This window comes from Eublepharis macularius, chromosome 14 (assembly GCF_028583425.1).
Source record: "Eublepharis macularius isolate TG4126 chromosome 14, MPM_Emac_v1.0, whole genome shotgun sequence".
NCBI lineage: Eukaryota > Metazoa > Chordata > Lepidosauria > Squamata > Eublepharidae > Eublepharis > Eublepharis macularius.
The window spans coordinates 64,320,084-64,342,164 of NC_072803.1; the positions used below are offsets into that span (position 1 = coordinate 64,320,084).

Sequence of the window (22,081 nt, forward strand, 5' to 3'; positions counted from 1 at the left end):
ATATTCTGCTTTCCATGATCAAATATCTTCTGTATAAGTGGCTGAGAAAAATAATTTTTAAAGTTTCAATGAATTACTAAATTGTACATTAAACAGTCTGATGTCTCACAGAATAAGGCTGGCAAGGGATTTTTTTAAAAAATCAACTTTCTCCAGTAATTCTTTTTTTGACTATCCCCCCCCCCGCCCCGCCCCGCCAAACCTAAAAGACATGGTGTGGGAGAGAGGGTGTGTGTGGTGAGTGAGTCCTTTGCACTCCAAGAAAAATGTTATTTACAGCCCTGGGGCCACAGGTGACAGATGGCCCACAGGCCTTGCCCCCTAAGGGGGTAGCGCAGTTTGCTGCTGGCATGAGCCAGCGGTCCCCTCCCTCTGAGGCATGGCAAAGGATGCAATCATCCCTGCTTGGCAAAGGACATTCCCAGCCCCATCTCACATGGCAAAGGATAAGCCTTGCTGATCATACCTGGATAAGCCTTGCTTCTTGAGACTGACTGGGCATGTTCTTTCTTCCTCCCTCCTCCCCTCCTTTCCAGAAGCGGGGCCCTTTTCCTAGGCTGTTTTTTCCTCCCAGTCCTTCTTTACCTTCTATGTACTCTATCCTTTCTTGCACAAAGAAACGGGGTTCATAAAGACCTGATAACCATAATTGCCAAGTGGTAGCCATGAAAGTCTGTTGTGGCAAAATAAAGGAAAAGTCCAATAGTAAATTAAAGATGAACAATATTTATTTCAAGATAGGTAGCCGTGTCAGTCTGTCTGTAGCAGTAGAAAAGAGCAGGAGTGCAGTAGCACCTGTAAGACTAATGTGACTTGCTCTTTTCTAATATTTATTTCAATATGAGGTTTCATGAGTTAGAGCTCACTACTTCAGATATATGATGGGCCTTTGAAAAATAATATTTTATTTCAAGTGTTATTCATTCAACAGAAAACGTTTCAATATCATTTCAGATTTGAATTTCTTTTATTTCTGATTGCAGCATGGTTCTTCGGGACAGTAAGGAATCTCTTTTTCTTGAGAAACTGTGGACTACCGAAACCATTGTCCCACAGATATTCTGGGGAAAGTATTTTGGTTGGTTTATGGTACACAAAATACTAGTTTAATTGGCTCTCTTCATGCCAGATGGCCTCCAAGCTTTTACTTTTGTCGGCCGTGATGGCTTCGTGGCACTTCTTTGTGAGCTTGTAAACCTCGGCCACTGTTCCTCCAAAGAAGCATCCACAATAGTAAAAATCACCCTCATCAAGAGGAATGTAAGCTTCAGAGGTGGAACGTCGTTCATAGGTGAATGCTTGGCGCTCAGCAGCGTAGAAACCTGGGTGAATCGTGCCAAATACCTCGCTCAAAATCTCTACTCCAACTTCATTGCTAAATTGCATGTCTGCATCAACACATACTAGAAAGTCAACTTCATGGATAAAGCGCTGTTGAGAGTAATAACTGAGCATCTCCATCCGGCGCATGGAGATTTCCTGCCACCTGGGGTAATTTTGGACTCTAAGAGGGACTATCTCCCTTCCTTCTTTGACATTCATGTTAGGAATAGCTTCAGGCCTATCAGTGAAGATATAATACTTCACTCTATGCCCAACCATGAAATAGGTTTCTGCAGTTGCTAGAAATCTCTGTAGAAAGACGACATACCTAGAAGAAAGAAAAAAAAGTTTCCTGTTACATATGAAATATTAACATAAAAGGAAACTTTCCAGCCTGAATTTTGAGTAAAACTGAAGTGCAATTTACATTTTTTTGTTGAGACAAGAGGTGAGAAATGGTCTGATACATCACAGTGTGCAACATCAAGCTGAAGACAAAGGGGTCCATGATGTGTTATTTCTTTCCGCAAAGCTGAAAGAACAGTTGGATGCATCTATCTGGAATTCACTTATTCCTAGGCCATCTTTCACATTACAAGGCACCAGACAACAAAAGAAAATTTAAGACACAATGAAGAAAGAAAGATTTTTAAAAAATAAAACAGCTACATTAATAGATGACAGCACTGGGTGGGAGATGAATAATGATGATCGTTTTCCAGTCCTCAGATCTTACTGCTGCCCTCACCCCCGTGGATGCACTTTTACAGTGAAATCCTAAGAATTGCAGTATTGCAGCCCAAGCTCTGTTCCTGACTAGACATGTAACAAAAACAAACTAGGCTACCCTCAGGTAAGACAGAAGTCTAAAGTGGTAAGTAACCAGAGGGTAAAGAAATATTAATAATCACTCTTGCTCAAGAATTCATGAATCTCTTATTAAGACTATAAGTCTAATAACATATACAACTCATTCATATGACTCATACATCACTTATATGCTAATAACTTATATCACAAGAATAATACATGTATATCTGACAGAGTCCCCGTCCGAGGACTCGGGTGTATACAGGCAGATGGAAGTCAACCAGGTAAGTCCTAAGGTTGTTATTGAAGAATTTTCAAAGTAGGTATTGCTTTTCCTTCTGTTTTCTCTTTCTGTAGGTAAAGAAAAATCCCAGGTGTAGATGGAGAACACCCAAATGGAACAAGCCCGGAACCACAGCCGGCGAGACTTCTCTTTACTTCTTTAGTTCTTCGTCATAAGACTTCCTCAGGGGCATTTACTATATTTCAATTAATAAAGAACAATGTTTCCAACATCTGCTGTGTACAAATTATTTACACAACAGTAGTCTTAATAACACATTATGTATGCTCACCCTTATGATGTTGCTTTTCAGACACACCTGCTACATCACCCATTAAGACGTGGAAAGTCCTACGTGACTAGACTCAGCATAATCCTCCACTTAAATGTCAGTTGAATTAAAGGGGCCACCCTCCTATGTTACATAATACTATAGCAACTTAAACAGACATCCCAAACAATCACATGATATATAAACTAGACTATTACCCTCCGGAGCAGGACCTTCCCGCCCCGGACTGGGCCCACCCAGGGCCCCCCCGGACCGAGGCCAGGCCCCGCCAATGCCCCCCCGCTCGCCAGACCCCCAGCGCTCACCTCAAGACCCGGGGGAAGCCGGCTCGAAGGAGCGCCGACGGGCGCGGCGGCGGAGCAGCGCCCGGGCGCGGCGCAGGACGGAGGAAGCGGCCAGGCCGGGGAATGCTGGGCCGCTGCCGCCACCCGCCGCAACCCCCGCAGATGGGCACCAGACCGGCGCCCCCGACAACGCGGGCGGCGGTGGGCGGGGAAAACCTGGAGAGGCCTCCACCGAGGAGGAGGCTGGGTGGAGACATGGCGGCCGGGCGGGCCAGGCCTGGGCCAGGAAGGGGGAGGGCGCAGGTGCGAGCAGCGGAAGGGAGGCAGGCACCCGGGGCAGCGCGGCGCCAGATTGGGGAGCAGAAGGTTGGGAGGGCTCCCCAGTATGAAGAGACTGGCACGAGAAGGGGGAAGGAGAGGGGGTTGGCGGAGCGCAGGGAAGGGAGGAAGATGGAGGAGGCAGGCGAGCTGAGAGGAAAGGGGTGGGAACAGACAAGGGAAGGCACCAGTGACAGGACGGACAGCAGAGCACGGGGCGGGGAAAGGAGGGAGCACGGTGGCAGATTGGGGGAGAGGGGAGAAGCGGGTTGAGGCGGTGGCACAAAAGGGAAGAGCCCGAGGACGCCGAGGAGGAGAAGTTGGCGGGGAGAGTGCATACGACCAGAGCGAGGAAGCGAGAGAGAGAGGGGAAACGGCCATAGGCTCTCCAGGCAGCTGGTAGGAGGCAGAAGCCAGTGGCTCAACTGCTGCCCCTGCCCAGTCTGAGGCTGAGGGAACTCCTTTGCCACCACCCCAACCGGGGTCCAAGGGTACGGCAGAGCAGGGGGGGCCGGCGGCGGGTAGGGCGGGGCCTCACAAACTGGTGGAGAATGCAGGCACTGGCAGCCCCGTGAGGCCCCCCCGCCCTTACCTGCCCACCCCCGCAGGTTGGCGCAGCCCTCGCTCGCTGTTGAAGCCCGCCACCTTAAGCGCCCCAGGGACAACCGCGCCGTCTGGCAGCGCCAACCCCGGCATGGACCTCATCCAGTTCGGGCAATGGCTGACAGAGCATCAAGGGCAGCTGTTACGCGAGGTAGCCCAGCAGCAGTTGGACGCCCAAGCCACCCTCGCCCGGCAGCAACAGGACGCCCAAGCAACCCTGGTGCGAGACCTACAGCAGGTCCTTGCCCAGGCGGGGGCGGGAGCGGGTGTAGCCGGAGCAGGAGGCGGTGCCACTGCCCCCCGTCCACCGTTCCAACTAGCCAAGCAGGGCCCGGAAGATGACGTTGATGCCTTCCTAGAGGCCTTTGAGCGCACGGCCGAAGCCGCCGGATGGGCCCCGGCCCAGTGGGCCTTCATACTGGGTCTGTACCTGACAGGGGAGGCTCAGGCCGCCTTGAAGGCCCTGCCCAAGGCCGAGGGCGCCGACTATGCCAAGTTGAAGGACATCTTGGACCAGTACGAGATAATGCCGGATACATATCGCCAAAAGTTCCGGGCCCTGACCCTGCAAAAGACGGACCGCCCCCGCACTCTCGTGGCCAACCTGCAGGACGCCGCCTACCGCTGGCTCAAGCCGACCACAGATGAGGGGCGACGAATCGCCGACCAGGTGGTCCTGGAGCAACTCCTCCAAGTGATCCCTACCCGAGCTAGGAACTGGGTGGCCTACAACAAGCCGGGCACCCTGAAGGAGACCACCGTATTGTGGGAGAACGTGATGGCGGCTGAGACCCAGGAGCCTCCCCGGGGGGAGACCCGGCCCAGCGGGGAAGGGGGCTCCGCCACAGGGACTCGAAGCGGCCGGGCGAGACCCGGGGTGCGAGGGCCCCCGCCCGGCACCAGGGGGCAGAACCCACCAGGAGCGCCTTTGGGGCCCCGGGCACCCTGGCCTGCGCTGCCGCCACCAACCCCAGCCCCCGCGGCCCGACCAGGAGGGGGAGCCGGGAAGGAAACCAGCGAGAAAGGCCCCTGCTTCACCTGCGGGCAGTGGGGACATTGGAAGCGTGAATGCCGCCTCATGGAATGCGACCTCGGCTGGGACACCGCCCTGCCGGTCTCGCTCAGAACCTCGCGGCCCCCACCCATGCTGGTACATGTCCGGGTGGCAGGGCGGCGGCTGACGGCCCTACTCGACAGCGGGAGCTCAGTGTCCATGATCCGGTCCCATCTCCTGCCCCCAGACCTCCCCGTGGTCCGGCAAGCCACCATTGCCTGCTTCCACAACCATATCGAGGAGTGCCCCGTCGTCCTGGTACCCGTCACTTACCAGGGGCGCACCTGGGACACCCCCTTGGCGCGAGTGCGGGCTCTCCCATACCCGGTCCTACTTGGAAGGGATGGCCCTCACTTCTGGCCCGCCATGCGAGAGGCGCTTCCGGTGGTCGAGGGGGAGGAGGACGAAGAAGCCCTGGCCGGGGAAGAGGTGGACGAACCCGAGGCCAACCCCGCAGAGACCGAGGCGGCAGGTGCCCCTGAGCAGCTCCGCCAGGAGTGGGGGGGGGAGCCTCAGTTCGCGGCAGACCAACCCAACGACCCCACCCTAGAGGATCTACGCCGGATCGTGGCGGTAAGCTAAGGGGCTGTCCTTGACCCCCGTCGGGCGGGAAGATGGCCCCAAGTCGTCCGGGAGGGGGGGCGTTGGTACCGGAAGGTGAAGGGAGCCCGGGGGGAGGTTTCCCAACTGCTGGCGCCTGCGGCCTACCGACCCGAGATCCTGAAGACCGCCCACGATCACCCCTGGGCGGGACACCAGGGCGCCAAGAGCACAATGGCCCGGATCGAAGCCCACTTCTACTGGCCCGGCTTGGCCAGGGACGTACGACGACACTGTCGGGCCTGCACCCTTTGCCAGCGGCTGTCCCATCGTCGCCCGGTTAAGGCCCCCCTTGCCCCGTTGCCGGTCATCGAGGAGCCCTTCACCAGAGTGGTAATGGACTTCGTAGGACCTCTACCCCGGACGCCGCGGGGGGCCCGCTACATCCTGGTCCTTATGGATTATGCCACCCGGTACCCCGAGGCCCTCCCAATGAGGGACATGAAAGCCCCCGGGGTGGCACGTGCGCTATTGCATTTCTTTGCCCATGTGGGCCTGCAGCGGGAGCTCCTGTCCGATTGCGGGAAGCCTTTCACAGCTCAGCTCACGCGGCACCTGTGTCGGACTCTGCAGGTCCGCCAAATTTTCACCAGCGTCTACCATCCCGAGACGCATGGGCTTGTGGAAAGGTTTAATCAGACCCTGAAATCTATGCTGCGGAAGCTGGCCCACGACCGCCCCCAGCAATGGGACTTATACCTAGACCCCTGCTCTTCGCGGTCCGGGAGACTCCCCAGGATTCGACGGGGTTTGCCCCATTCGAGCTCCTCTACGGACGCCGCCCTCAGGGCATTCTGGGGCTGGTGGAGGAACGATGGAGACCAGCGCTGGCAGCGGAAGCTCGGCCCATCCCCACCTACGTCCAGGAACAGGCCCGCCTAGCGACCTGTCGAGCTGAGGCGCGGGAACACCTCCAGGCAGCCCAGGAAGCCCAAAAGGCTTACTACGACCGAGGGGCCTGAGCGCGAGAGTTCCGGGTCGGCGATAAGGTTCTCGTCCATCACCAAGTCATGGGGCCTGGACCAGGGGATCCGTGGAGGGGCCCTTACCCGGTCACCAAGGTCAAGGGGCCCTTGTCCTACGAGGTCCAGTGCGGCCCAGAACCCCGGCATCGGAAGCTGCTCCACGTGAACGACCTAAAAGCGTGGCACAACCCCGCGACCCTACAGTGCAACCTGGCCCCGGAGCCCCTGGAACTCTCAGAAGGAGACCTACCCTGGGCGGCCGACACGTCAGTGGTGGAAGAGCCTGAGCTGGACCCCAACCTCCGGGCGGAACAGCAGGAGCAGGTGCGAGCCATGTTCCGCCAAGTCCCAGGGGTCTTCTCGCGCCGCCCGGGGAGGACAGCGGTCATCTCTCATCCCATCCCCACCCCGCCAGGGCGGGTGGCCTGGGCCCCGTGGCGGCCTCTGCCGTGGAAGAAATCGGAGGTCGTAGCCCGGGAGGTGGAGGAAATGTTACGCCTGAACATGATCGAACCGTCCCGCAGCGCGTGGAGGAGCCCCATAGTGTTGGTAGGGAAACCCGACGGCTCGGTGCGCTTCTGCGTGGATTACCGGCAGGTAAATGCCATCGCCACTTTCGACGCCTACCCCATGCCCCGGGCCGATGTTCTCATAGGCCAGCTAGGAACAGCCCAGTACCTCTCGGCCCTGAACCTCACAAAGGGGTACTAGCAGATCCCCATGGCACTCGAGGACCGCGAAAAGACGGCCTTCGTGAAGCCTCAGGGCCTCTTCCAATTCAAGGTAATGCCCTTCGGGCTCCACGGGGCTGCGGCCACCTTCCAGCGGCTCGTCGACCACATCCTCGCCCACTGCCAAGAGTTCACCCGGGCCTACATTGACGATATAATTATCTTCAGCCCCGATTGGCCCTCACACCTGAGGCACCTACGCATAGTCCTGGACGCCCTCCAGCAAGCTGGCCTCTGGGCCAACCCCCACAAGAGCCGCATCGGGTTCCGTGAGCTGACCTACCTTGGATATAGGGTAGGCCACGGGGTGTTACGTCCTGTCCCCGACAAGGTGGTCACCCTAGAACAGAGCGCCCACCCACGGATGAAACGGCAGCTGAGACAGTTCCTGGGGCTGGTTGGCTATTACAGCAAGTTCATACCAAGCTTCGCGAGCCTGGCCAGCCCCCTTTCCGACTGCCTCCGCAAAGGCCAACCCACCGCCGTCCGGTGGGACCCGACCCGGGAACAGGCCTTCGAGACTCTCCGAGGGGCCCTGTCCACCGCCCCTGTCCTCCACAACCCGGACTTCAGGCGTCCTTTCATCGTCCAGACTGACGCCTCGGACGTGGGGCTCGGAGCGGTGTTGTCCCAGGAGGTAGAGGGGCAAGAACGGCCCGTCCTGTTCATCAGCCGGAAGCTGCAGCCAGCCGAAACCAGATACGCTACAGTGGAGAAAGAAGCCCTCGCCGTCAAGTGGGCCATGGGCGCCCTGCAGTTCTACCTCTCGAACAACCCCTTCACCTTGGTCACGGACCATGCCCCCCTACTATGGATGGCCCGGATGAAGGACCACAATGCTTGCATCCTTAGGTGGTACCTCTCTCTGCTCCCTTTCAGCTTCACCTTGAGGCATCGACCAGGCCGGCTGCATGTGAATGCGGACTACATGTCGCGGATCCCCGAAGAGGCCCCGGAAGACCAGAAGGCTGGGCCCAGGGAGGGGGTGGGTCCGGAGCGGGACCTTCCCGCCCCAGACTGGGCCCACCCAGGGCCCCCCCGGACCGAGGCCAGGCCCCGCCAACAACCCCCGCTCGCCAGACCCCCAGTGCTCACCTCAAGACCCGGGGGAAGCCGGCTCGAAGGAGCGCCGATGGGCGTGGCGGCGGAGCTGCGCCCGGGCGCGGCACAGGACAGAGGAAGCGGCCAGGCCGGGGAATGCTGGGCCGCCGCCGCCACTGCCGCAACCCCCGCAGATGGGCACCAGACCGGCACCCCCGACAACGCGGGTGGCGGCGGGCGGGGAAAACCTGGAGAGGGCTCCGCCGAGGAGGCGGCTGGGTGGAGACATGGCGGCCGGGCGGGCCAGGCCCGTGCCGGGAAGGGGGAGGGTGCGGGTGCGAGCAGCGGAAGGGAGGCAGGCACCCGGGGCAGCGCGGCGCCAGATTGGGGAGCAGAAGGTTGGGAGGGCTCTCCAGTATGAAGAGACTGGCACGAGAAGGGGGAAGGAGAGGGAGTCGGCGGAGCGCAGGGAAGGGAGGAAGACGGAGGAGGCAGGCGAGCTGAGAGGAAAGGGGTGGGAACAGACAAGGGAAGGCACCAGTGACAGGACGGACAGCAGAGCACGGGGCGGGGAAAGGAGGGAGCACGGTGGCGGATTGGGGGAGAGGGGAGAAGCGGGTTGAGGCAGTGGCACAAAAGGGAAGAGCCCGAGGACGCCGAGGAGGAGAAGTTGGCGGGGAGAGGGCATACGGCCAGAGCGAGGAAGCGAGAGAGAGAGAGGGGAAACGGCCATAGGCTCTCCAGGCAGCTGGTAGGAGGCAGAAGCCAGTGGCTCAACTGCTGCCCCTGCCCAGTCTGAGGCCGAGGGAACTCCTTTGCCACCACCCCAACCGGGGTCCAAGGGTATGGCAGAGCAGGGGGGGCCGGCGGCAGGTAGGGCGGGGCCTCACAATTACAAAAAACACTTCAGTAATAGTTCATTATTCAGTCCCTTGGGTACCAAAGTTCCCAGGGAATGGATCCATTGAGCCTCTTTGCGGAGGAGATCCTGTTGAGCATTGGATTCTTTAGAGGTACTGTAAAGTCCCACCACTTTTATGTCTTGTGCTGAATGTTGTTCGTCTATGAAGTGCTGTGTGAGTGGTGCTTCTGTTATTTGATGCCTAATACATGATACGTGTTCTAATACTCTTACTTTTAAAGCTCGGGATGTGCTACCTACATAAAGTTTAGGACAGGGGCATATAATTAAATATACAACCCCTATTATTTGGCAGGTAATGAGGTGTCTTAGTTCCATGTTCACATTCAATTCAGGTATGATCACATTAGTGCTCTGAAGAATATACTTGCATGATGCACAATGTGTGCATTTGAAAGTACCTCGTGGAGGAAGTAGATCTGTTGTCCTTGTCCCCGCTCCCTCAATGGGCAGGGGATTTAATGTGGACCGCACCAACAAATCTTTTATGCTAGATGTTCTCCTATACGCAATCCTAGGTGTCAGATCACAACCCGGGATATCTGTTAACAAATATTTGAGCACAATTCTTTTCAATTGTGCAGCATGGGGAGTGTAACCAATTGGCCACATGATTTGTTTATCTAGTGGTCTAGGTCTCTTTGTCAATAGTGAGTCTCTGTTTACTCTCTCACATCTCTCCCTTGCAGAACTAATAATCGCTTCAGGATACCCTCTAAGGGCAAAATCCCTGGCAAGAGTCTTACAGCCTTTTCTATATTCCTCCTCTGTAGAGGAGTTCCTTTTAATCTTAAGTGTCTGGCCATATGGAATATTATTCTTTAAGTGAGGGGGATGGAAAGAGGTATATTCAAGATATGGGTGGCAATCAGTGGGCTTACTGTATGATCGAACACATAAACGATTATCTCTATTCCTATACACCACTATGTCCAAAAAGTTGATGGAATCCCTGTTAATGCTCCAAGTAAATTGGATATTAAGGTCTTGTTCATTAATCCAATTGCAAAACTCATGAACCACTGTTTCTCCCCGGAATAAGACAAAACAATCATCTATGTAGTGCCGGAACAACACAATATTTTCCAGAAATGGGTTGTTGGAACCCATGATATGCTTAGCTTCCCATTGGGCCATAAAGAGGTTGGCTATGCTGGGTGCTGCTGCGCACCCCATAGCCACCCCTTTGATCTATAAATAGAAATCCTCTTGAAACTTAAAAAAAAAATTTCGAGGACTAAATCTGCTAGTTGGAGTAGGAACTCAGTAGGAGGGTGAGGGTCCGTTCTGTTTAATAGAGTGTGTTCAATTATATCTCTGGCATCTTGATGGGGAATAGATGTGTAAAGAGAACTCACATCTAAGGTAAGGAGAATATCCTCTTTTGCTATGGTATTACCCTCAATTTAATGAAGTCTGTGGTGTCCTTAACGTAGGATGGAATTCTTTTTACTGCTGGCTGAAGAAAAACATCTAAATACACTGCCAACGGTTCCAAAATGGACCCACAGCCCAACACAATACGTCGTCCCGGGGGAGGTGTGATATTTTTATGGATTTTAGGGAGTACATAGAAAGTTGGGGTCCTAGGTACTTCTCTAAACAGAGCATGTCTGGTGGTTTCCGATATGATAGACATGGATGATGCTTCATAAAGGACCGTCTTAATAAGGTTTTGGATATGTTTAGTCGGATCCCCTGGGATTCTCTTATAGCTGGTGGTATCCCCTATTTGTCTATGAACCTCCGCTATGTAGGTATCCCTGTCCAAAACGACAATCCCCCCTCCTTTATCTGCTGGTTTAATTATGATATTAACATCTTGCTGTAAAGTCTTAAGTGCCTGTCTTTCTGATCTTGAAATGTTATAATAAGTTTTATTTGGACGTGATTCTAGTTGTTCAATGTCCCTAAGGACTAGATACTCAAAGGTATCTATCCTATGATCAGAAGATGGTGGAACAAAAGAAAACTTGTTCTTTAATTTGAGGGGCAAACTGTCTTCCAATGTTGATGGTGCTCTAATGTTATCTTGGAAGTGTTTTTTTAATTTAATTTGTCTGATTAATTTATACAGATCAATGCGGGTTTGGAATGAGTTATACCGTGGTGTAGGGACGAATGTGAGACCTTTATTGAGTACAGAAGTCTCCGTAGGGCTCAAGGGCCGGGAGGACAGGTTAAAGACTATCTTTTTTGTTTCTGTTTCTGAAACGGTCATTTTTTCTCTCTCCCTAAAAAAGACCTTGTAGTCCCTGTTTGTCTACTCCTCAAGTTCATAGTACTACTCCCTTCATCCCCTGAACTCTCTGCTGTAGATGGCTCAGATGTTTCAAGGTCAGAGAACCTTTCTTGAGCAAGAGTGATTATTAATATTTCTTTACCCTCTGGTTACTTACCACTTTACACAACTAGACATGGGCACAAACGGAAAAAAAATTCCCGAACAAGCTGTTCGTTGTTCGTTGCCGATGCTGAACATCCGAATGTAAACGAACATGTCCCGTTAACAAACATGTTCGGTATTCAAAGTTTGTCGGTGCCAGAGCGGCCCCCCTAACACTTAGAGAGCCCATATTCACAGGGAATGTGCAGCAGGCTCTTCTCCAGCTACCACCCAAGTTTGGTCAAGATTGCATTATGGATCTCAGAGTTATACATTCCCATATTCAACGCCCCCAGGAAACTCCCATTCAATACAAATGGAGCCACACTCTCCAGTTCACTTTGGCCCCGTGCGGTGGACATGAAGGCAGGCCACCTCCCCTCTGGGGGGGAGTCTTGCCGCTGGCTGGCAGCATCCCCATGTGCCCACCCCCCAGGCCTCTGGGGCGGAGGATACTATTCCACTCACGCAGCAAGGTGGTTGATGACTGCGGCCACCGGGCCTGGCAGGCTCGGGGAGACGGTAGTGGGCCACCTCCCCTCTCGGGGATGGAGGGTCTGGCCATCAGCCGGCAGCACCCCCCATGTGCCTGCCCACCAGGCCTACGGGTCGGAGGCTACTATTCTGCTCACTCAGCAAGGTGGTTGATGACTGTGGCCGCTGGGCCTGGCAGGCTCAGGGAGGCAGTGGCATTCTGCCTCCCCTCTTGGGGGCGGGGGTCTGGCTGCTGGCTGGGGGCACCCCCATGTGCCTGCCCACTAGGCCTCCGGGTTGGAGGCTACTATTCTGCTCACGCAGCAAAGTGGTTGATGACTGCGGCCACTGGACCTGGCGGGCTCGGGGAGGCAGTGGTGTTCCACCTACCCTCTCGGGCATGGGGGTCTGGCTGCTGGCTGGGGGCACCCCCCATGTGCCCACCTGCCAGACCTCTGGGTCAGGGGATACTATTCTGCTTATGCAGCAAGGTAGTTGATGACTGCAGCCGCTGGGCCTGGCAGGCGTGGGGAGGCGGTGGCGGGCCGCCTCCCCTCTCAGGGGTGGGGAGTCTGGCCGCCAGCCGCCAGCACCCCCCATGTGCCTGCCTGCCAGGCCTCTGGGTTGGAGGCCACTATTCTGCTCCTGAAGAAAGGTGGTTGTTGACTGCAGCCGCTGGGTCTGCTGGGCTCTGCCAGGGCTCTGGGTCGGAGGCTACTACTCTGCTCATGCAGCAAGGTGGTTGATGACTGCAGCTGCTGGGCCTGGCGGGCTTGCTGCCGCCTCCCCTCTCAGGAGCAGAGGGTCTGGCCGCCGGCCAGCAGTACCTCCCCATGTGCCTGCTTGCCAGGCCTCCCGGAGGGTACCTTCCGGAAGGTATAAAAGGTGGTTGATGTCGTTGGCCATCGCAGACCAAAATGACCCAGCCACAATTTTCTAAGAAAATCCTCCATCAAGACAACATGGCATATGTGGAGGCCTCATATACACAAACACACAACCTGGTGGGTCAGACACTGATGTACATTCATCAGATAGGGTGCTTCACAGCATCAGGCCAATGGTGTTGTTCACACCTCACATCGTGTACAGTCTGCACAAAACACACCAGCTGGACATGCATGGAGCACTGGACACCCCTCCAGTGTCGAAGCAGAGGCTGCCTCCCAGATGACCCACAATCCTGCCTTCGTGGAAAGGATGGAGTGCGGGACCCATGCCCCCTTCCTCAGAGGGAACAGCAGGTGCCATTTATTGGGGCCACCGTGCTGGACAAGTGCATGTGCCACAGTTCCTGAGCTGCCCCTGGTGCACAAAACCGGCATCTGCAGACAAGAACCGCCTTCCTGCCTTCAAGGAAAGGATGTGAGTCGTGGCGGGACCCATTCCCACTGGTCAGAGGGGAGAGCCAGTGCCATGGACAGGGGACACTGTGTTGCAGTGCCATATGCACAACAGCAGCTGAGCTGGCCCTGTTGCTCCGGCAGCACCGGCAGACACCAACCACATTCCTGCATTTTCAGAAAGGACGGGAGGGACGGAGCAGATAAGAGAAGTCCCCTAAGGGTCAGTGTGCTTCCACAGAGGGAGAGGGAGAAAGAAGGTCCATGAAACTGTCAGGGGGGGGGAAGGGGGATTGGAACGGGAAGAGCCCGATCCGTCAGCGGCTGCTGACATCAACCACCTGCCTGCCATTACGGAGAGGAGGGAATGGGGTGGTGCAAGTCGTTGGGAAGGGACTCGTGACAGTACCTGAGTGGGAGAGGAGCAAAGAGGGATGACGAAATGGTCTGGGAGGGGGGGGAACAAGGGGTTCCTGCTGTGGTAAGAAAGGAGCCGGATCTGGAAGATCCGGCAAGAGGAACGGGAATAACCCGGTCCATCAGCGGCTGCTGACATCAACCACCTCCCTGCCATTATGGAGAGGAGGGAACGGGGCAGTGAAAGTCATTGAGAAGGGACTTGTGGCAGTAGGCAGAAGGAGGAGTATGGACTGGGAACTGGAAAGATCCCAAGCATTGAAGCCTCATCCAAGGAACCCACAGAGGTACTCTGTGGCGGCAGCTAACCTTACTGCGTGAGAGGAAAGGATGAGATGGACGGGAAAGGAGACGTACTTGGAAGGAGTCGGAGTGGTTACAAAGAGAAAGAGGAAGAAACAGGGCAATGGTGGCAGCTGCCATCGCCCACCTTCCTGCCTTTGTGGAAAGGACGGGAGTCGCGGGACACATTCCCCAATGGCTCAAATGGGTCAAGTCAGTCCCGTTGACAGGGGAGCCACTGTACTGTGCAACCATGCTGTACCACTATACCGTACAATTATATGTGCAATTTCAGTCAAGCATTTCCTCGTCAGCAGTAACATGGTAGACCCTCGTGAAGCAGCGGCTGACATGTCCTGCCTTCATGGAAAGGAGGGGATGGGCAGGACAGGACAGGAGAGTTCGTTCGGAAGGTTCGGAGTGGTTCCACAGAGGAAGAGGTAGAAGGCGGGACCAGCAGCCTCGAGAACTGAGGGGAGACAGAGCAGTTCCACACCACTCCGAGACACCTCACCTGAGCAGGCAGTACAGGCAGTTCTGATAACAGTTTCAGTGGCACCAGCAGACACCAGCCACCTTCCTGCCTTTGCGGAAAAGATGGGACGGCCCAGCAGAGGTCTCCAAAGGGTTTGTGGATGGAGAAATGGGGACCATGTGAGTGATGAAATGTGCAGACTTGAACCACCTTCCTGCCTCCACAGAAAGGACAGGAGAGAAAGGACAGGAGAGGTCGCTAGGAACGGTCAGAGTGGAAGAAGCCCTGAGAAACAAGGGGGACTAGTGTGGTTACCCACCACTCAGACACCTAACCTGATCAGGCACAACTCACTACTGAGAGCCTTTCCTGCCTTTGCGGAAAGGACAGAAGTCGAGGGTAGGCAGCAGGTTTAATTGTATATGGCCAAAGGCCGTCACAATACAAAGTTAAAAAAGAGTAAAAATAGAAATCTATCTTACGAGCATAAAATACAGTTATTAAAATAATAAAAATAAAATACAATTAAAATGGGACCTTAATAAATACCAGATAGTTATGAGAAAAGTTAGGTTTCTGAGGAAACAATCTTGGCCCTAATCTTTTTTGCAGCTAAGGCAAACAGGGATACTCTGCTAGTGACAAATGAATCAGTATCAGATAACAAAAAAATGAATTTGTCAAAATCAGAGGTAAAGTTACGCCCCACTAACAAGTTAGCAAGAAATTTAGCTCTAAGCTCTGCATACATGGGACAAAATAAGGTGTAATGTAGACAATCCTCAGGGACTGAGGCACCGCATATGCAGAGACGGAGAGCCATTGGGGTTTGATGGTATCTTCCTGTAAGTAAAGCTGTCGGCATTGTTTGAAAGCGCAGGGAGGTAAATGATTTTCTGAGATTTTGGGATGTGATATTCACTAAATAAGGAGATCTAACATGATCTCTTTTGATCAGTTTAAACCAGGGGGAAGATCTGGACTGGGAAATTGTAAGACTGTCCAAAAGAGCATCACATCTGTAGACCCAATTTTGTAAGTTGGGGCCATTAATTAAGACCCCCAACAAATCATCTAGAATGGTATAATGAACAAGAACGTTATTGTAGCAAGCTGCCCAGGGTGAGTCACTGTGTGTCATCAGCTGAAAGCATTGCTTGCTGAGAGTGTTGGTAATAACAGTATTACCTGTCACGGGCTGGGCCAGCCCAAGCAGGGTGGTACAGGTCCAAACCTTGATACCAAGTCCAGAGGGAGTTTCAGGAGCCAAAAGCCAAGTCAAAGCAGTGGTCAGAGCACAAGCTAATGCCAGAGTTGAGTCCAGAGTCCAAGAGAAAGGTCAGGCACAGTCCAAGGTCAGTTACCAGTAGTGTCAGGTCCAACAGTAGGCACGGGCAAGGTTCACAGAGTGGTTGCAGGCAGTAGAGACATTGCTTCCACGCCTGGCTGTTGCTCCTGACTGGCTTTTATAGCCAGGCATGGTTTTCAGCCAGCTGCTGGGGCTCCATTCTGAAGCTACTCATCATCACTCTCCAGCAGCTGGCGTTGGCTCAGGAGACGAGCACTGCACCGTCTCTCCTGCAGCTCCAGTCTCTGGCGCTGTCTGCGGCGTTCTCTGAGTGTGGGTGAACCTGGGGGGGGGGTGGAAGCCTCTGGCTGGGCTTCCCCTGTGGTGCTGGCAGTCCCTGACTGAGCTTCCCCTGTGGAAGTCCCTGGCTGCACTTCCCCTGTGGTGCTGGGGCTGGAGAGTACTGATGGCTCTGCTTCAGCTGCTGGCTGTAGGCTCCGATTAGCTAACAGCTGTGGCTCCTGATTACCAGCCTCTGCTGAGTCAGGGCTGGCTGCATGGAGCTCCTCTTCTCCTGAGGAGTCCTGGCTGGCTACACGAAGCCCCTCTCCTCCTGAGGAGGAGTCCTCGCTCTCACTGAGCCCAGGCTGGGCCATGACACCACCCTTGCTCCAGAATTTAAGTATGGCCAAATGAACCCTAGCTCTAACTGAAGGCAGACCAAGTTCTGCACTCATTAGGGCTGCAGGGGTCCCCCTGGGTAGTGCAAGCAATCGTCTAATGAAAAGATTTTGAATTGATTCCAGACGGGTTATGATACGTTCTTTCCAGCCCCAGACCTCTATACCATAAAGGAGGTGGGGGATTGCCTTACATAAATACAGTTTTATTTCCAGGTCTACAAGAGATCCACCCTTGGTATAATAAAATCTCAGAATTGCCCCTATTATTTTTAAAGTGGAGGATTTGACAATATCCAGATGTATATTCTGACTTAGGGTCTTGCTAAAGGTCACTCCCAAATACTTATAGGAGCTGCACTGTTCAATGGGAATTCTATGAATACTCCAGGTGTTCCTTCTGGGCTGCCTTCTAAACACCATGACCTTGGTCTTGTCAAAATTTATTTTGAGGGCCTCCTCTTTACAGTATTCACCTAGTTGGTGCAGTAACCTTTTTAGTCCAGTTTGGGTAAGGGAAAGCAGGACCATGTCATCAGCATATAAAAGAATCAAAATTTTCTGATGACCAAATGAGGGGGCAACAAACTCGGGACCTGATAACCTGTGCACTATGCCATTTATGTACAGGTTTAAAAGCATGGGAGCAAGTAGACATCCCTGCTTAACCCCTCTAAGAATTAGAATTTCATCTGTTAAAGTCGAGGGACCCATCCCCACCCCTGCTCATAGGGAACGGTAGTTGCAATGGATGGGAGCACCATGAGGCTCAACTACATGTGCAACAGCTCCTGAGCTGTTGCACAAATGCCCAAAGGAGGATGCCGCCAGCATCACCCATCTTCCTGCCCTTGCAGAAAGGAGAAGATGGACAGGACAGGAGAGGTTGCTGGGACGGGTCAGAGTGGTTCCAGAGAGGGAGAGGAAGAAACGGAGCAGCAGCTGACATTGACCACCTTCCTGCCTATGTGGAAAGGATAGAGTTGCAGGACCCATTCCCCACTACTCTGAGAGGACAGCTGGTTCCTTGGATGGGGGCACTGTGATGTTCAACTTCATGTGTAACAGCAGTTGAGCTGTTCCTCGTGGCCGAAAGGGGCAGCAGCCGACAGCACCCACCTTCCTGCTTTTGTGGAAAGGACGGAGTTCCGGGACCCATTCCCCCCTGCTCAGAGGGCACAGTGGTTGCAATGGATAGGGGGCACCGTGCAGCTCAACTACATGTGCAATGGTTCCTGACCTGTTTCACAAGTGCCCAAAGTAGGCTGTTGCTAGCATCACTCACCTTCCTGCCTTCGCAGAAAGGAGAGGATGGGTGGGACAGGAGATTTGTGGGGGAGGGTTGAAGTGGTTCCATCCAGAGAGGGACAGGTAAAAAGAGCGATGTGGAACTTTTCAGAGAGAGGACGACAAAGGGTTACCCAGAGGAACAGGATCGAGAAGACACCTATGCGAGCCATCAGCCGAGAAACCCATCGAGCTGGCATCTGGACCTTTGCAGCCCCAGGATCTGAGGGAGACTCGAGTGCAACACCGACACTCAGATACCTGACCAGGCACTACTAATTATCTAGGTGAGCCCTCAGCAGAGGTGCCCCCCAGCTTGGCCCCTGGCCTGGGAAGCTGTGGTCGCACAAATGCCTGTGTCCTGATGAGTCCTCCTGAGCCCTCAACCTCACCATTCTAAGCAGCACTGTCCCCGACCCTGAGGGAACAACCACCGCTGGGGTGGCCTGCCTGACAGTGCGACTCCCACTTGACCCAAACATGCCAGCCCTCGTTCGAGATACCCGGTGGACTCGACAGGCAAAGGTGTGCGGCAACGGCATGGAGAACCAAGAGGCAAGATGCTAAAGTAGCCTGCGGAAGCCCACACCCTCCACAATGGATAGGGGCAAGCCGTGTAGGCCAATCGTCTCTTCCAAGACGTGAAGGCCCGCCCCCTGAGCCCTCAACCATGCCATTCTAAGCGGCACTGTCCCAGACCCCAAGGGAACAACCTCCGCGAGCGCAGCCTGCCTGAGCGCTCCGCTCCCACCAGCATCACCCTCAGGGCAGGGATTCTTGCTTGGGGTGGAATCCGGTGACCCTCCCAATGATCCCTGCTCAGAAGAGCTGGTCGCCCCCTTTCTCCCCCCAACGGATGTTTCGCTGGATGAGGATGGAGACCACAGGCTTGAGTGGTGCTTCTTCAGGTGCTGAGTCAGGGCCATTGACGACAGATGCTTCGGGTTCTTGCCCCTGCGCACCAGGACATCACAGGCACGGCACCACACCACATGGCGGTCATTAGGAAGGGCCCGAAAGCGCCTCCATACAGAGGCTTTGAAACTTGGACTGCTAACTGTCCAAGGGGAAGGAGGACAAGGGGTTACAGGCTGCGCCACAGAGCTGGCCACAGACGACACAGTGAGGGGTGAACTGCAGGCAAGGACACCACCGAGAGTTTGGGATGGGGACGGGAGGGATGTTTCATAAAACACAAACCATTCCTCCAGGGAACCCTCACCCACCTCCTCAAAATGTTGAGAGAGATCCACTCCCCACCATGGAAAGACCTCTTTGGCCTTCTCCACAGCCCCCACAGGTGAATCTGGGGGAGCGGGAGTACTCTCTGCTGCCCCCGAGCCACACCCAGTATTGCTTGCCACGAGGAAACCAGGAGGACTGCCTTTGCAGTTCCCCTCATGACCACCCGGGCTTCCACAACATGAAGGCTCATTGTGACACCAAACTTAGAATTAAGGAGGATAGAAAAGGAGAGAACACTGTGAGCCCTCAGCAGAGGTGCCCACAGAGCTTGGCCCCAGAGCCTGGCAGCAGCCCTGGAACCAGAGGCTGAGGCTACAGCCCTGGCCCAGCACACCCAGAAACCTGAACAGAACAGGCACTAATAATAATCAGTGTGAGCCCTCAGCCGAAGCGCCCACAGAGCTTGGCCCCAGAGCCTGGCAGCAGCCCTGGAATCAGAGGCTGAGGCTAGAGCCCTAGCCCAGCACACCCAGGAGCCTGAACAGTACAGGCACTGAGACTAATGATAATAATGATAATAATGATAATAGGGTGAGCCCTCAGCTGAGGTGCCCGCAGAGCTTGGCCCCAGAGCCTGGCAGCAGCCCTGGAACCAGAGGCTGGGGCTAGAGCCGTAGCCCAGCAGCACTCCCAGAAGCCTGATCAGATCAGGCACTGATAATAAAGTGAGCCCTCAGCCGAGGTGCCCACTGAGCTTGGCACCAGGGCCTGGCAGCAGCCCTCGAACCAGTGGAGAAATAGGTCCCTAACCACACACACAAAATCCCAGCTCCAATGCACTCTCCTTGTCTCTCTCCCCAAAGGCTAGCAAAAGCTCTGTCCCACTCCACTACTTGCTGAAACTGAAACCAGAACTGGGAGCATGGTGCCTTTTTTATTTATTTATTATATTTATATTTCAATTTATATACCACCCATCCTCAGAGGCTGTGGACAGTGGAGGTCCCATAGAGCAGCACAGGAGGTCTGTGGTTGGCAGTCAGAGCTGCCTAACAGGGTTTGCAGGGACGAGATTGGAGTTCCCATGGCCACAGAACACCCCCATCCTCCCTCCCTCCCCCCTGGTGTCTGCTCCCATGTTACCATTTGTAACCAATTTGCAGCTCCACACTTGGAAGGAAGACCTGCCCATCAAGCTATGTTGGACTTTGATTGGGGTGTCCAGGTCGACAGAGGGAGTTCAGACAGAGTTCAGGCAGTCCCTCCCTCCGTTGCTAACGAAATTGATTGAAGGCGCCTGAGTGTCTGACTTTCCGAACAGCAGCCAAACACAGGCCAAACGCAACAAACAAGGCTTGCACCAACCACCTGTTTGGCTGGATTGGCGCCTCACGAATGGCCCGTTTACGAACAGACGGATGGCCTGTTCGGGTTTTTTCCCCATTCGTAATGCTGTTCGTGCCCATGTCTACTCACGACCTGAGTTTGATCCTGGCGGAAGCCGGGTTCAGATAGCCGGCTCAAGGTTGACTCAGCCTTCCATCCTTCTGAGGTTGGTAAAATGAGCACCCAGTTTCCTGGGGGTAAAGTGTAGATGACTGAGGAAGGCAATGGCAAACCACCCCATAACAAAAAGTCTGCCAAGAAAACGTCGTGATGTGACATCCCCCCATGGGTCATTGTGCAAGCACCTTTACCTTTTACCTAAGAAGATTTATATCCTTCAGTCTATCGAGTCAACAGATTTCCAAGACTGTAACTCTGCTTAGAATTACACTGTAAAATTCCTAAAGCAAACAGCCCCTGCCTGTGAAGTGTGCTATCAAGCAATCAGGACCAGGTAGCACTTGGGGTGTGGCTTCTCTGCACCTGGGCAGATGGAGTTTGAGGCCTCCACCTCTTCCCAGTAGAAACGGTGACTGAAGAGACCAGGGACAGAATATAAAGTGCCTATCATGTCCGGGATCCAAATCAAAGCATGTTGGGGAGGTGGAGCAGTTCTGAGCACCAACATGGAGGCTTAGTATCCAACATGGAGAGTGAGGTAACACGAGTTAGTGCCTGGGTTTGGCACCTTGTGTTCCGTGGAAGAAAAGTGGGATAAGGAAGCATCACAGGGCAAGGAGGCTGCTGCCTTCTGTACCTCTGCATGATTCACTGCTTTGTCCTGGCAATCTTCCAATCACCTTTAAAGCAGGGCAGGTGATTCTGCCATGTCTGCAGCAGGTAAGCTTTCATCATTCAGTTCGCTTTATATTTTATATATGCCAATAAAGGCTTGCTTGCTTGCTAATCATTCAGTTAGCACCCTGCCTCCCCCCACCAACTGTGTAACAAGACACAGAAGAGGGGGAGAAACCACCAGCAGAAAGAATAAAATCTTGCGCATATGAAAGGTCAGGATCCAAACAGCAAGACACCCGACCTGGGCCGTTCCCACACGGCTTACCTGAACCCGGAATGCTGCGCAGCATGCAAAAAAAAAAAGCGGAAGATCACGTTTTCTCTCGCGAGTTTTGCGCGATGTTGCGCAACATCGTGCAAAACTCGCGAGAGAAAACGTGATCTTCCATGTTTTTTTCTGCATGCTGCACAGCGTTCCGGGTTCAGGTAAGCCGTGTGGGAATGGCCCTGCTTCGCGTTTCACGTTTCACTTAAGCCATGCTCACTTTTTGATAGCAAACACTGTCAGTCCGATGGTTGTGTTCCTTTGTCTGAACTGCTCATTCAGGATTTCCAAGTTGAAGGTCCCATCCCAAATGATTGGGGCAAGCCAGGGAGTCATTGTAAGGACATCAGTTCTCCTGTGGGGAAAGAAGACTTCTTCAGAATCACATCACAGAGGTGAACAGACAAGAGAACCACTTTGAAAAAACTCCATAATTATCACCTCTTCCCCATTGGGGACAAGGCAGAATTCATCCGGTGCCCAGAACAGCCATCCTTGCAAATGCTAAAGGGCTTTGAGTATTACTTACGGTGGCTTAAAGATGTGTGGCTTTGAGTAACCCATTCTGAAAGAGAAGGGGAGGGAGAGA

At 54.1% G+C, this 22,081-nt stretch overlaps 1 protein-coding gene across 1 annotated transcript; it reads right to left on the reverse strand.

Annotated features, from left to right (window-relative positions):
• Positions 1 to 877: 877 nt before the first annotated feature.
• LOC129342498 (histo-blood group ABO system transferase-like) lies at positions 878 to 22,040 on the reverse strand. Its single transcript, XM_054998299.1, is given in 3 exon segments — positions 878 to 1,651; positions 21,713 to 21,847; positions 22,022 to 22,040. Coding segments are annotated over 2 exon segments (822 nt in total). The 5' UTR covers positions 21,829 to 21,847; positions 22,022 to 22,040; the 3' UTR covers positions 878 to 945.
• Positions 22,041 to 22,081: the final 41 nt, after the last annotated feature.